The sequence below is a fragment of the Oryx dammah genome, unplaced genomic scaffold (genome assembly GCF_014754425.2).
Source record: "Oryx dammah isolate SB20612 unplaced genomic scaffold, SCBI_Odam_1.1 HiC_scaffold_21, whole genome shotgun sequence".
Classification (NCBI taxonomy): Eukaryota; Metazoa; Chordata; class Mammalia; order Artiodactyla; family Bovidae; genus Oryx; species Oryx dammah.
Window position 1 is genome coordinate 71,768,760 of NW_024070205.1, and position 15,069 is coordinate 71,783,828.

Genomic DNA, 15,069 nt, shown 5'->3' on the forward strand with positions numbered 1-15,069 from the left:
GTTAAACCTTATTATAATAAGATACACTGAGATGCCACTTAAAAAGACCTGTTGAATGGCAAAACACATGGAAGTGTAGCAACACTTTCTGCTGGCATGATTTTGGGAAAATAATCCCTTATACTTTGCTGGTAGAAATGAAAAACCATACACATTTAAGGATGAAAATGTTTCCAATAGCAAAGTTATATATATTTAATCTTTAATCCAATAATTTCACTTTTAGATATCCATCCCAAAGGAACACTGGGAAAAACACTAAAAGATGTATGCATAAGCCTATTCATTGCAGGACCCATTCATGTCAATGTATGGCAAAACCAATACAGAATTGTAAAGTAAAATAAAAAATAAATTAAAAAAAAAAAGACACAAGGGACTAGTTTAATAGACTATAATACCTCTATACAATGAAGCATTAGGCAGCTGTAAAAAGAAATAAAAACTATTTCCATATTCAACTAAATCAATAATCTCTAGGATAAACTGTTAAGTGGAAGAAGCAATGTGGGAAAAAGAGAAAGGAACATATGATGCTACCAACTACAATTTAAAGTTTATATTTAAAAATAGAAGAATAAAGCATAAGGTTAAAAAAAAAAGTTACTTGAGGAAAGAAGGAGATTGTATAAAAGTGATGGGGAGTGATGTTAATTTTTTTTGAATATTACTTGTATTAAATATTTGGCTTTGAATTGTGTACAAAGTTTACATCACTAAGAAAACAAAATCAAATTTTCAGGAAAGAAATTCTTAAACCTTGAAAACAGAAATGAGTCTAACTTGATATCCAATTGATGGTATAACCACATGAAGAAAAACTTTTCCAAGACAGAATAATTTTACTAAACATTCTTATTGAGCTAGCCTATACAGAGTACATTAAAAATTCATGCTTTGGCAATTATAGTGTTAATAGTAGCACTGTATTATTATTCTGAGACTGCTTTATGTAAATTGTGAAAAAACTATGATTTTTACAATTCCATCATTTCTATTGTTGCTGATGAGCATTAATCTTGGTGTAGGAGAAAGTATACATACAAGGCAGAAAGTTAAATAAAAACCCTATAGCTTGCATTTTAATTGTAAGTGTCTTGATGAACTGGTGAAATAGTTTTATCTGTCTGTCCATCTTCTGTTTAATATTTTAGTTCTCCACCAAAAACTTAGAAAGAGTGACAAATGCAGTGAACATGAACATGTCTAAAGTTTGATTGGCATCTTGAGTGATCCTGAGAGAGATGACTTATTTTAGGTGGAGCGCATTTAGTCCAACAGACAGCAAGATGGTTTAGATCATGATGAAAGGACTCAGGAAGCTATTTGAAGAGACTTCCACTGGTCAAATTTAGAACTGATGAATAATTAATAACATGAAGATTAAAATATAAAATACATTTAAATCTAGGAATTCCTAATAATAACAAAAAAAATAATTAAAAAAGAAAAGGCAGGGGATAGAATGGACCAATTTAGCTTGGAGATACAGAGTCCAGGAAACCACAGAGTGTGTTTCTTCAAGAAATAGACTGAGTGGAAAAAATACAGCATGGGAGAAATTTAAAAATGACTTAACAAACCTGTCATCTATCTCCATGAATGGACCTTAATTGATCCTGATTTAGTTTAAAGGTGTAAAAAATCATGACATTTGTGAGATCACTGGAAATTTGAACACCAAGTGAATACTTGGTAGTATTAAAATTGGTTTTAAGTGTGAAAATTGTAGGGAGTTATATGTTTTAAACTAGCACTTAAATGATAGGTGTATATATTGAAATATATGGGTCAGAAATTTACTTGAAATTAATATGAGAAGTGAAAGAAATTGGTGGGCATATATATGGAACAAAATAGGCTATGACCTGATAATTATTGAAGTTGAAAAATGAGTATATGCAGGTTCCCTAGGGCTTCCCTGGCAGCTCAGTGGTAAGGAATCTGCCTGCAATGCAGGAGACACAAGTTCAAGCTTTGGATTGGGAAGATTCCCCTGAAGAAGGAAATGACTAGTCACTCCAATATCCTTACCTGGAAAATACCATGGACAGGGGGCCTGGTGGGCTACAGTCCATGGAGTCACAAAAGAGTAGGATACTATTTAGCAACTAAACAACAACAAGGTTTATTATACTAGTCTTTCTACATTTATTCATTTGAAATTTTCTATATTCAAATTTTTAAAAAAATCAAGAATAAGACAAGCAGTTTAGTCTTGCACAGAAAGGACACCCTTTCCCCTGAAACTTCAAACATTTGACTTATTTTTAAAACACTCACCCTTTTACTCTTTCCATCATTCTCAGCAAAGGATTTTACCTCTTACTATCATGTGAAGTATTACTCAGCTTCCTGATAAACACCTACAAGTTTATGCATTTTAAAACACCCATCTTTTTTTTACTTCCGAGTGTCTAAGCAAGGGCTCCAACTGTACTCTCTTTCCTGTATTTTCTTTCAACTTCTGGACTGGTGGCTTAATCTTATTATTTCAATATGTTCATAGCTCTCTGCTCTTAAAAAATAAAACACTCCCTCTTCCCTGACCACTTCCTCACCCATCTACTTCCATATTTCCCACCTCTTCTACAGAACATGGTGGTGGTTTGGTCACTACGTCATGTCCGTCTCTTGTGACTCTATGGACTGTAGCCTACCAGCCTCTTCTGTCCATGGGATTCTTCAGGCAAGAATACTGGAGTGGGTTGCCATTTCCTTCTCCAGGGGATCTTCCCAACCCAGGAATCAAACTCAGGTCTCCTACATTGCTGGCAGATTCTTTACCGACTGAGCTACGAGAATAAAATTTTACATAAAAAACATAACCATTCTGGCAGATACTGATAATTGTCTCTCAGTAGCCATTTGTCTTGGCTTCTGTAATATTAGATTTAGGCCACTGAAAATGAAGCATACGGCTTGCCAGTGGGACATATTGGAAATGGTGTATGCAACTACTTGTTACTATCTTTTAACTGAGGAGACAATCCTTTCTTCTCTGGCTTTACCCTCCTTCCCCCTGGATGGAATGTGGACAAAAATGACTGACATTTCGACGTGCATCTTGTACCATGATGTGACTTTGGCAATGGAAGCAATAGATTGTGGAGCAATAAGACAGAAGAATACATTTCTGATACCTCAGGGTCCCTAATATATGAAATCCGCTATATCCAGTCTTAATTCCTCAGGCTACTCGGATGTCTCTTTCACACATGCTATCCGACTGACACTTAACCGAAGCAATGACATATCACTGTGCTTTCTGCACTATTAATTATTCCTTCTCTACTCCAAAAGTTCAACATTTTTTATATCTTAAAACACATAGGAAATACAATTTTATATCACATTGGGGTAGCAGACAAAATTGCTTATGACTGGAAGAGACCAGCCTCTGACCACTGAAGGCCTCACAGGCCTTCAAAGATAAAAAAGATCAATGTAATGATAAGTCACATAACCAATCAATAGCATACTATTGTACTATGATACATATTTGGGGTAATTCAGTTTTACACACCTCAGCCTCCTGTTTGTTTGTTTGTTTTTTAAATGCTTCTTCCATCATCATTCTGGAAGAATGAGTATTTTCTGGAGTTCTCCTGTGGTCTTTCATCTGGGGTTATTCCACTGATGTCGACTTTGATCACCTTGTCTGCACACATGCTAAGCTTCTTCAGTTGTGTATAACTTTTTGTGACCTTGTGGACTGTACCCCACCAGGCTCCTCTGTCCATGGGAATTCTCCAGGCAAAAACACTGAAGTGGGTTGTCATGTCCTCCAGGGGATCTTGCTGACCCAGGCAACAAACCTGCATCTCCTGCATTGCAGGCTGATTCTTTACCTCTGAGCCGCTGGGGAAGCTGTCTATCACCTTACTTAAAATATATAGTTGATGATGTCCAAGTCTATAAACACATCTTGTTTCTTTTTCTTGAACACCATTCAGCAGAAATCTAGCTTCTTATGGATAATTATCATTTGAACTCTTGCAGGCACTCAAATTAAATTTATCATCTTCAAGTATTCTTCTTCTAAGCTTAGTAAATGTCACGGTTGTGCACTACTTGCTCAAGCTAGAGCCCTCGAAAGTCATCTTCTGACTTTCCCTTCTCCTCTCCTTTCTGTCTCATATCTAATAGATCAAAAGAAACCTGTTCATGCTCTTGAATGAGGCCAGACCTACTCAGGAAATATTAGATTATGACTCATGGTTAAATCAATCCTCATGCATTGTTATAAAGCACTTAAAAACACTTCAAATCTGTAAAGTGCTACAAAATACTGACAGTAGTGTAGGAAAAATAAGTGGTCCAGTGGAGATACAAAAAGATATGGAATCATAAGTCACAAGTTAAAGCACTTACTCGAGAGTGTACTATATTGGGTGATCCAAGGAAATAGTCTATATTTGAAACCCTATTATCTCATCTGTAAGCACTCTGACTGTTCATGCAATCAACATGCAGTTACTCAATTCCTATGTGTCAGGAAATGTGCAAAATGGTTGGCAATACAAAGATTAAAGAATAAGACATTTCCTTTTCCTCAAAAAAAAAAAAAAGCAAACATGCAAAACAATAATTGTTTCATAGCAGGTATTCACAGTGAAAACAACATCGCTCCCAAAGGTGCAAACTGTTTGTTTTTTGAAGTGGGGGAAAAAAACATACTATTTTTATATATAAACCACAGATAGACATGCAGTTCTTAGACATACAGTAGATCTGTGGATAAACTGAATACCAGTTCTGGGCTAAGCACATTATTATTCATTATCCCATTTGTCCTTCACAACAAACCCATGATGAAGGGATTATTATTTCATTTTCACAAATAAAAAAAATAGTCTTGAGAAGTTAAATAATACAACAAAGCTACTGGCTGAAGCTAGAATATAAATTCCATAAATAGGTCATTGTATTATCCCCAGTGCTTAGAACTCAGAAGGCACCCTAATAAAATCTGTTGAATTATTGTGAATTAAGAATAAGTGGAGAAGTTCAGAGGTCCCTGACATTTAGGTCCCAAATCCTGTTTTCATAATCTCTATGTTATTCGAGGTGTCTAATATAGAGCTTGGGGCTTCCCTGGTGGCTCAGTGGTAAAGAATCTTCATGCCAATGCAGGAGATGTGGGTTCTATCCTCAGGTCTGGAAGATACCCTGGATTAGGAAATGGAAACCACTCCAGTATTCTTGCCATGTAAATCCCATGGACAGAGGAGCCTGGAGAGCTACAGTCCATGGGGTTGCCAAAGAGTCAGTCATGACTGAGCAACTAAACAAATATGCAATATTTCTATATTACAATTAGATATCAACATAGCATAACAATCATTGAGACAGACTTGCCCTATAAGAGATCAAACACTATTTGAGCTTCAGAATAAAGGTTTTGAAGACTCTGTGTTTCTGAATCACAACTAACTAAACAAATTTTATAGAAACACTTTGGTTCATTTGTGGCTCATTAATTTAGCTGCTTACCAATGCCACAAATTTATTTTGTCCTAGGCTTCTAAAATGAGATGCAGTTTGTGTGGTCGTGTGTGTAAAGTGTGTGTGTGTAAAGCTGGAGAAGGCAATGGCAACCCACTCCAGTACTCTTGCCTGGAAAATCCCATGGATGGAGGAGCCTGGTAGGCTGCAGTCTATGGGGTCGCTAAGAGTAGAACACGACTGAGCAACTTCACTTTCACTTTTCACTTTCATGCATTGGAGCAGGAAATGGCAACCTACTCCAATGTTCTTGCCTGGAGACTCCCAGGCACGGGGGAGCATGGTGGGCTGCCATCTATGGGGTCGCACAGAGTCAGACAGGACTGAAGCAACTTAGCAGCAGCAGCAGTGTGTAAAACAGTCTTTGGAGCCGGAGAGAACTGGATATAAACCTCAGTCAGGCTATTAACAAGCTAATTAGCAAGTTGTTTAGTTTCCTTATCTCTAAAATGGAAGAAATTTTTGTGAAAATTAAAATTAAGATAATTCTTGTAATGGGTTCAGCATGGTGTCTAGAGACCTTAGCAAATACTTAAAATCTTCAATGCTGTCTTTTTAATATCATGTTTATAATTGTCTCTAGGAGGTTAGACCTGTCACTAGTCTCTTCAAACTGACCTTTGAAACAAAAAAGCGATTCTTAAATTACTAAATTAGAGCTGACTCTGTTGCAGCTAATGGAAATAAATCATAAGCCCACATCATACAATACTTGTAAAGAGCATACCATATCTCGAAAGACACAAGTGTTTCATTCTATTTTTCACAAGTTCAGCAAGCTCTTGTCTTTCTGAACTCCTGTAGAGGTTCAGGCACTGTTGGGTCATTTTCTCTGTGGTTCTTCCAGAATGTTTGGGGCCTTTTCTGCTCAGCCTTCGGGCCCATTGCATGCTCTTCCTTTTCAGCAGCAGGTGGTCCGATTGGTCCCTGGATGTCAAGTTGCAGTAGTTACTTCGATGGTGACCTTGCTCTTTAGCATCTTTGGTGTCTTCCAATTCTTCTACAATAATGGATAGCAAGAATACACAGAATAACTGTACAAAAAAGATCTCCATGACCCAGATAATCATGATGGTGTGATCACTAATCTAGAGCCAGACATCCTGGAATGTAAAGGCAAGTGGGCCTTAGAAAGCATCACTATGAACAAAGCTAAAAGAGGTGATGGAATTCCAGTTGAGCTGTTTCAAATCCTGAAAGATAACACTGTGAAAGTGATGCACTCAATATGCCAGCAAATTTGGAAAACTCAGCAGTGGCCACAGGACTGGAAAAGGTCAGTTTTCATTCCAATCCCAAAGAAAGGCAATGCCAAAGAATGCTCAAACTACCACACACTTGCACCCATCTCACATGCTAGTAAAGTAATGCTCAAAATTCTCCAAGCCAGGCTTCAGCAATATGTGAACCATGAACTCCCTGATGTTCAAACTGGTTTTAGAAAAGGTAGAGGAACCAGAGATCAAATTGCCAACATCCACTGGATCATGGAAAAAGCAAGAGAGTTCCAGAAAAACATCTATTTCTGCTTTATTGACTATGCCAAAGCCTTTGACTGTGTGGATCATAATAAACTCTGGAAAATTCTGAAAGAGATGGGAATACCAGACCACCTGACCTGCCTCTTAAGAAATCTGTATGCAGGTCAGGAAGCAACAGTTAGAACTGGACATGGAACAAGAGATTGTTTCCAAATAGGAAAAGGAGTACATCAAGGCTGTATGTTGTTACCCTGCTTATTCAACTTATATGCAGAGTACATCATGAGAAACGCTGGGCTGGAAGAAACACAAGCTGGAATCAAGATTGCCGGGAGGAATATCAAGAACTTCAGATATGCCGATGACACCACCCTTATGGCAGAAAGTGAAGAGAAACTAAAAAGCCTTTTGATGAAAGTGAAAGAGGAGAGTGAAAAAGTTGGCTTAAAGCTCAACATTCAGAGAACAAAGATCACGGCATCCGGTCCCATCACTTCATGAGAAATAGATGGGGAAACAGTGGAAACTGTCAGACTTTATTGTTTTGGGCTCCAAAATCACTGCAGATGGTGACTGCAGCCATGAAATTAAAAGACGCTTACTCCTTGGGAAAAAAAGTTATGACTAACCTAGATAGCATATTCAAAAGCAGAGACATTACTTTGCCGACTAAGGTCCGTCTAGTCAAGGCTATGGCTTTTCCTATGGTTATGTATGGATGTGAGAGTTGGACTGTGAAGAAGACAGAGCATTGAAGAATTGATGCTTTTGACCTGTGGTGTTGGAGAAGACTCTTGAGAGTCCCTTGGACTGCAAGGAGACCCAACCAGTCCATTCTGTAGGAGATCAGCCTTGGGATTTCTTTGGAAGGAATGATGCTAAAGCTGAAAATCCAATACTTTGGCCACCTCATGCGAAGAGTTGACTCATTGGAAAAGACTCTGATGCTGGGAGGGATTGGGGGCAGGAGGAGAAGGGGACGACAGAGGATGAGATGGCTGGATGGCATCACTGATTTGATGGACGTGAATCTGAGTGAACTCTGGGAGTTGGTGATGGACAGGAAGGCCTGGCATGCTGTGATTCATGGGGTCGCAAAGAGTCAGACATGACTGAGCGACTGAACTGAATTGAACTGAACTGAGACTTTAAAAGAAGTGCATATTGACAATCAGATATTTTAGGAATCATGTAGCCTAGAGTTGTATTCATATATATTTTTTGCTAAATCTTTATATAATTATATATCTCATGAGAATTTCTACATAAAGAGCAAGATCATCATTATTGATACTAATTTTATGATACTAAAAATATTAGAAAATGTGTTTTTTGAACTTACATGTGAACCAGATATCCTTGCATACTCCAGTATAATTTTCTTTATAAAAAGAATTTAATATTTTATTTATCAAATTTACCAAACAACAACTAGCATAGAGCAGTTTGAAACCAAAACAAAAAGAACTAGCTATTTTATAAACTTTATTCAAATGAATTAAACGTAATGGACTTTTCTCAGTTTACTCCCTGTATTCAAAATGACATTTAAATAAGAATTATGAAAGTTGGATTATTTTGGGAGTTAGTAATATTTTTAAGGTTTTAAATTATTACTCTTTCTAAAGAAGGCATTGGCATCAACTTTATAAAATGTGATTCTTTTTTTTTTTCTGTTTGCTCACATGACCCTGAGGAAAACAAAAAGCACATTTTGTTTAATTCACATATTACTTATTTACCTCAAAAATAATTTTGAATAAAACATCACACTACACTTTAGGAATTGTTCTAAGTTAAAGTACACTATAAATATTAATATTTCACAAATATATTCTAGAATCACAAAGAAAATTTACATTAGGTTATTCTCCATAAGATGGAAAAATAATGAACAAATTTCTAAAGTCCATATCGATCTACTCTTTTACTACTAAATCTGATTTTAAAGTGAGAAGCTCTCCTTTGATTATAGGCCCTTAGTGAAATGGAGCAAGACATTATGGTCCTTGCACTCTCACCATGACCTCTGCCTGCCTTTTGTCTGTGGAAAACATTAGTCAGTAAGTTTAATCAGAGAAGTGAGAAATACAGAAACAAAGGAAAACAGTCAAAGGAGACTTCAGTTGAGTTCAGTTCAGTAGCTCAGTCATGTCCAATTCTTTGTGAGCCCATGCACTGCAGTACACAAAGTTTCCTAGTCCATCACCAACTCCTGGAGTTTACTCGAACTCATGTCCATTGAGTCAGTGAGGCCATCCAACCATCTCATCCTCTGTCATTCTTTGTCCTTCTGCTTTCAGTCTTTGCCAGCATGAGGATCTTTTTCCAATGAGTCTGTTCTTCACATCACATGGCCTAAGTATTGCCATTTCAGCTTCAGCATCAGTCTTTCCAATGAATATTCAGAACTGATTTCTTTTCGGATTGACAGCTTTGACCTCCTCACAGTCTAAGGGATTCTCAAGAGTCTTCTTCAACACCACAGTTCAAAAGCATCAATTAATTGGTGCTCAGCTTTCTTAACAGTTCAGTTCTCACATCCATACATGACTATTGGAAAAACCATTGCCTTGACTAGATGGAAATTTGTCTGCAAAGTAATGTCTCTGTTTTTTAATATGCTGTCTAGGTTATGGCACCCCACTCCAGTACTCTTGCCTGGAAAATCCCATGGACAGAGGAGCCTGGTAGGCTGCAGTCCATGGGGTTGCTAAGTGGGACATGACTAAGCAACTTCACTTTCACTTTTCACTTTCATGTATTGGAGAAGGAAATGGTAACCCACTCCAGTGTTCTTGCCTGGAGAATCCCAGGGACCAGGGAGCCTGGTGGGCTGCCATCTATGGGGTCACACAGAGTCAGACATGACTGAAGTGACTTAGCAGTAGCAACAGATTGGTCAAAACTTTTCTTCCATGGAGCAAGTGTCTTTTAATTTCATGGCTGCAGTCACCATCTGCAGTGATTTTGGAGCCCCCCAAAATAAAGTCTCTCACTGTTTCTATTTCCTCATATATTTGCCATGAAGCGATGGGACCAGATGCCATGATCTAAGTTTCAAGCCAACTTTTTCACTCTCCTCTTTCACTTTTATCAAGAGGCTTTTTAGTTCTTCTTCACTTTCTGCCATAAGGGCGGTGTCATCTGCATATCTGAGGTTATTGATATTTCTCCTGACAATCTTGATTCCAGCTTGTGGTTCATCCATCCTGGCATTGCAATGATGTACTCTGCATATAAGTCTAATAAGCAGGGTGACAATATACAGCCTTGATGTACTCCTTTCCCTATTTGGAACCAGTTTATTCTTCCATGTCTGGTTCTAACTCTTGTTTTTTGACCTGCATATAGATTTCTCAGGAGACAAGTCAGGTGGTCTGGTATTCCCATCTCTTTCAGAATTTTTCAGTTTGTTGTGATCCACACGATCAAAGGCTTTGACATAGTCAATAAAGCAGAAGTAGATATTTTTCTGGAACTTTCTTGGTTTTTCAATGATCCAGCAGATGATGGCAATGCGATCTCTGGCTCCTTTGCCTTTTCTAAATCCAGCTTGAACATCTCGAAGTTCAAGTTTCATGTACTGCTGAAGCCTGGCTTAGAGGATTTTGACCATTACTTTGCTAGCATGAGAGATGAGTGCAATTGTGTGTTATTTTGAGCATTCTTTGGCATTACCTTTCTTTGGGATTGGAATGAAAACTGACCTTTTCCAGTCCTGTGGCCACTGCTGAGTTTTCCAAATTTGCTAGCATAATGAGTGCAGCACTTTCACAGTATCACCTTCTAGAATTTGAAATAACTCAAATGGAATTTCATCACCTCCACTAGCTTTCTTCATAGTGACACTTCCTAAGGCCCATTTGACTTTGCTTTCCAGGATAGCTGGGTCTAGGTGAGTGATCACACCATAGTGGTTATCTGGGTCACGAATATCTGTTTTGTGTCATTCTTCTGTGTAATCTTGTCACCTTTTCTTAACATCTTCTGCTTCTGTTAAGTCCATACCATTTTTGTCCTTTGTTGTGTCCATCTTTGCATGAAAAATTCCCTTGGTATCTCTAATATTCTTGAAGAGACCTCTAGTCTTTCCCATTCTATTGTTTTCCTCTATTTCTTTGAACTGATCACTGAAGAAGACTTTCTTATCTCTCCTTGTTATTCTTTGGAACTCTGCATTCAAATGGGTATCTCTTTCCTTTTGCTCTTTGCATCTTTTCTTTTCCCAGCTATTTGTAAGACTAATATTATACTAATAAATAATAATACTTATAATAATAATGTAGTCATGAAGCATAGTCAATTACCTTTAGTTCTTTCCTAAAGGCTATATATAATATTCTGAGCCATATCACTGAGCTGTTTTATAGATACTAAAACACCAGATAAATTAACTACATAATCAGACTGTAACCAGGACATGAGCTTCAACAATTTCAAGAACTGGCCTCAGAGAAATGGGAATAAATTGCCTCTGAAACTGAAGATTAAATGTACCTAAAACATTCGAGATGATGCTAATCAGACTGATGATTAAATTGAAGATGACTGTCAGAGCTGACTGTGCTGATTCTGCATGTAGCCTCTCCTTCTGTATATAAAAGCTCTATCCCCACTGGTTGCCAGTGTGTGGGGGGAAAGGGGAGTCATCCTTTGGACAGACATCCACCACCCTCTTCTCCCCAGTTTCTGACATTTGAAATAAAGCAAACTTTCCCTTCTGCCAGTATGGCATATTTATTGGCTTCTGAGTGATGAACAGCTGGACCCTACCACACTCTTTCAGTAAGGTTAATGTAAACAAAAGTTTCCTGCTTCAGAATTGTTGTCTTTCGTACCAGGAAGTCATATGAAATGAAACATGGTTCAAAGCAGAAAGCCATACTTTCTAAGGCATGCACATGTAAAGAGAAACTTCCTGCATTTAACTGTGCTTAAAAGCTGTGTTCATGAACTCACTGTTTCCTGTCTGTGGATGGAAGTTTGAGCTTCAGCTACAACATGCATGTGTCGCTGGCTTCCAAAGTAATAGAATTTAAATAACCAATTTAAGTAAGGTTAGGAGGCAGATCCAATAAGATCCTTTAAAGTGCATATAAATTATGGAGGCTCAGTCATTGCCCACACACAATTCCGAGTGGCAAGCTATGAAATCAAAATCACTCACACTTAAATTAAAAAAAAAAGGGAATATTCACTCACATTTGTTTCAAAACAGTACTGAAGAAGAGTGATATCAAAACAGTTTATTTAACTTTCATTGCTTTGTAATTAAAGACTATTTCTCTCTTTTACATTTTTTTTCCTTTGAAGTTAGACTATAATTGATCCTGAAAGATGATGCTGTGAAAGGGCTGCACTCAACATGACAGCAAATTCGGAAAACTCAGCAGTGGCCACAGGACTGGAAAAGGTCAGTTTTCATTCCAATCCCAAAGAAAGGCAATGCCAAAGAATGCTCAAACTACCGCACAATTTGACTCATCTCACACACTAGTAAAGTAATGCTCAAAATTCTCCAAGCCAAGCTTCAGCAATACATCAATCATGAACTTCGAGATGTTCAAGCTGGTTTTAGAAAAGGCAGAGGAACCAGAAATCAAATTGCCAACATCTGCTGGATCATCAAAAAAGCAAGAGAGTTCCAGAAAAACATCAATTTCTGCTTTATTGACTATTACAAAGCCTTTGACTATGTGGATCACAATAAACTGTGGAAAATTCTGAGAGAGATGGGAATACCAGACCACCTGACCTGCCTCTTGAGAAACCTATATGCAGGTCAGGAAGGAACAGTTAGAACTGGACATGGAATAACAGACTCGTCCCAAATAGGAAAATGAGTACATCAAGGCTGTATATTGTCACCCTGCTTATTCAACTTATATGCAGAGTACATCATGAGAAACGCTGGGCTGGAAGAAGCATATGCTGGAATTAAGATTGCCAGAAGAAATATCAATAACCTCAGACATGAAGATGACACCACCCTTATGGCAGAAAGTGAAGATCAACTCAAAAGCCTCTTGATGAAAGTGAAAGAGGAGAGTGAAAAAGTTGGCTTAAAGCTCAACATTCAGAAAACAAAGATAATGGCATCTGGTCCCATCACTTCATGGGAAATAGATGGGGAAACAGTGGAAACAGTGTCAGACTTTATTTTTTTGTGCTCCAAAATCACTGCAGATGGTGACTGCAGCCATGAAATTAAAAGACGCTTACTCCTTGGAAGGAAATTTATGACCAACCTAGACAGCATATTCAAAAGCAAGGACATTACTTTGCCAACAAAGGTCCTTCTAGTCAAGGCTATGGTTTTTCCAGTGGTCATGTATGGATGTGAGAGTTGGACTGTGAAGAAGGCTGAGTGCCAAAGAATTGATGCCTTTGACCTGTGGTGTTGGAGAAGACTCTTGAGAGTCCCTTGGGCTTTAAGGAGATCCAACCAGTCCATTCTAAAGGAGATCTTTCCGGGTGTTCTATGGAAGGAATGATGCTAAAGCTAAAGCTCCAATACTTTGGCCACCTCATGCAAAGAGTTGACTCATTGGAAAAGACTCTGATGCTGGGAGGGATTAGGGGCAGGAGGAGAAGGGGACGACGACAGAGGATGAGATGGCTGGATGGCATCACCAACTCAATGGATGTTAGTTTGAGTGAACTCCGGGAGTTGGTGATGGACAGGGAGGCCTGGCGTACTGCAATTCATGGAGTCGCAAAAAGTCGGACATGACTGAGTGACTGAACTGAACTGAACAGTTAGTTGATTCACAATATGTTAGTTTCAAGTGTACAACACAGTGATTTAGTTACACATATATATGTACTAGTTTAGTTCCATCTACAAAAGAAATAGTTTCTTATGAAGCTATGAAGGTTAAACAAAGTCTACATGTATTATATATATAGGTATTTGTTTTTTAAGATTCTTTCCACTTATAAGTTATTATAAGATACTGAGCAGAGTTACCTATGCTATACAGTAGGCCCTTGTTTGTATGCTATACAGTAGGCCCTTGTTTGTTATCTAGTGTGTATACGTTAATCCCATTGGAATAAGATAATATTTCACTCAAAATATGGAATACTTCTTGTAGCTATAGAACATAGCTTGGAAGTATTAAAAATTCCAATACAATGCAACAATGGATGCATTTTCTTTGTAAAGCAATGCATTGCTTTGCAACAATTATGCCTTTGTAAGTCTTAACTTACTCTAGTCTGCAGTTCAGTTCAGTTCAGTCACTCAGCTGTGTCCGACTCTTTGCGACCCCATGAATCGCAGCACGCCAGGCCTCCCTGTCCATCACCAACTCCCGGAGTTCACTCAGACTCACGTCCATCGAGTCAGTGATGCCATCCAGCCATCTCATCCTCTGTCGTCCCCTTCTCCTCCTGCCCGCAATCCCTCCCAGCATCAGAGTCTCTTCCAATGAGTCAACTCTTCTAATGAGGGGGCCAAAAGTACCAGAGTTTCAGCTTTAGAATCAGTCCTTCCAAAGAAATCCCAGGGCTGATCTCCTTCAGAATGGACTGGTTGCATCTCCTTACAATCCAAGGGAGTCTCAAGAGTATTCTCCAACATCACAGTTCAAAAGCATCAATTCTTTGGTGCTCATCTTTCTTCACAGTCCAACTCTCACATCCATACATGACCATTGGAAAAACCATAGCCTTGGCTAGACGGACCTTTGTTGGCAAAGTAATGTCTCTGCTTTTCAATTTGCTATTTAGGATGGTCATAACTTCGTCTGGTTGATAATATACTAAAAATTATTTTCTCTGAATGTGAAATACATAAACCATCAAGTAATATCTACCATCAGTAAAGAATATCAATCTATGTTCAGTAGTTTCACTTTACATGTACTTTGTAGCAAAAATGAAAAGGTGTTAGTTCATTCATATTCAGATACTTGGCTTGCACAGATTTGTGTATCACAATCTTAAGTTTATTTGAAGTACTCCTTCTAGTCATAAGTCCCTGTAATAGTTTGATTTTCTGCAAATGTATGGAAACATTAATTTTGTCATAGTAACACAAGATACTATGATCATATAATGCTGACCAATCAAG

At 38.0% G+C, this 15,069-nt stretch overlaps 1 protein-coding gene across 1 annotated transcript in view; it reads right to left on the reverse strand.

Annotated features, from left to right (window-relative positions):
- Positions 1-15,069, reverse strand: part of KCNT2 (potassium sodium-activated channel subfamily T member 2) — a 1,342,824-nt gene that overhangs the window by 22,258 nt on the left and 1,305,497 nt on the right. Inside the window, 1 exon segment of the mRNA XM_040262901.1 lies at positions 6,236-6,542. Within this exon segment, the coding sequence (XP_040118835.1) occupies positions 6,236-6,542 (307 nt within the window).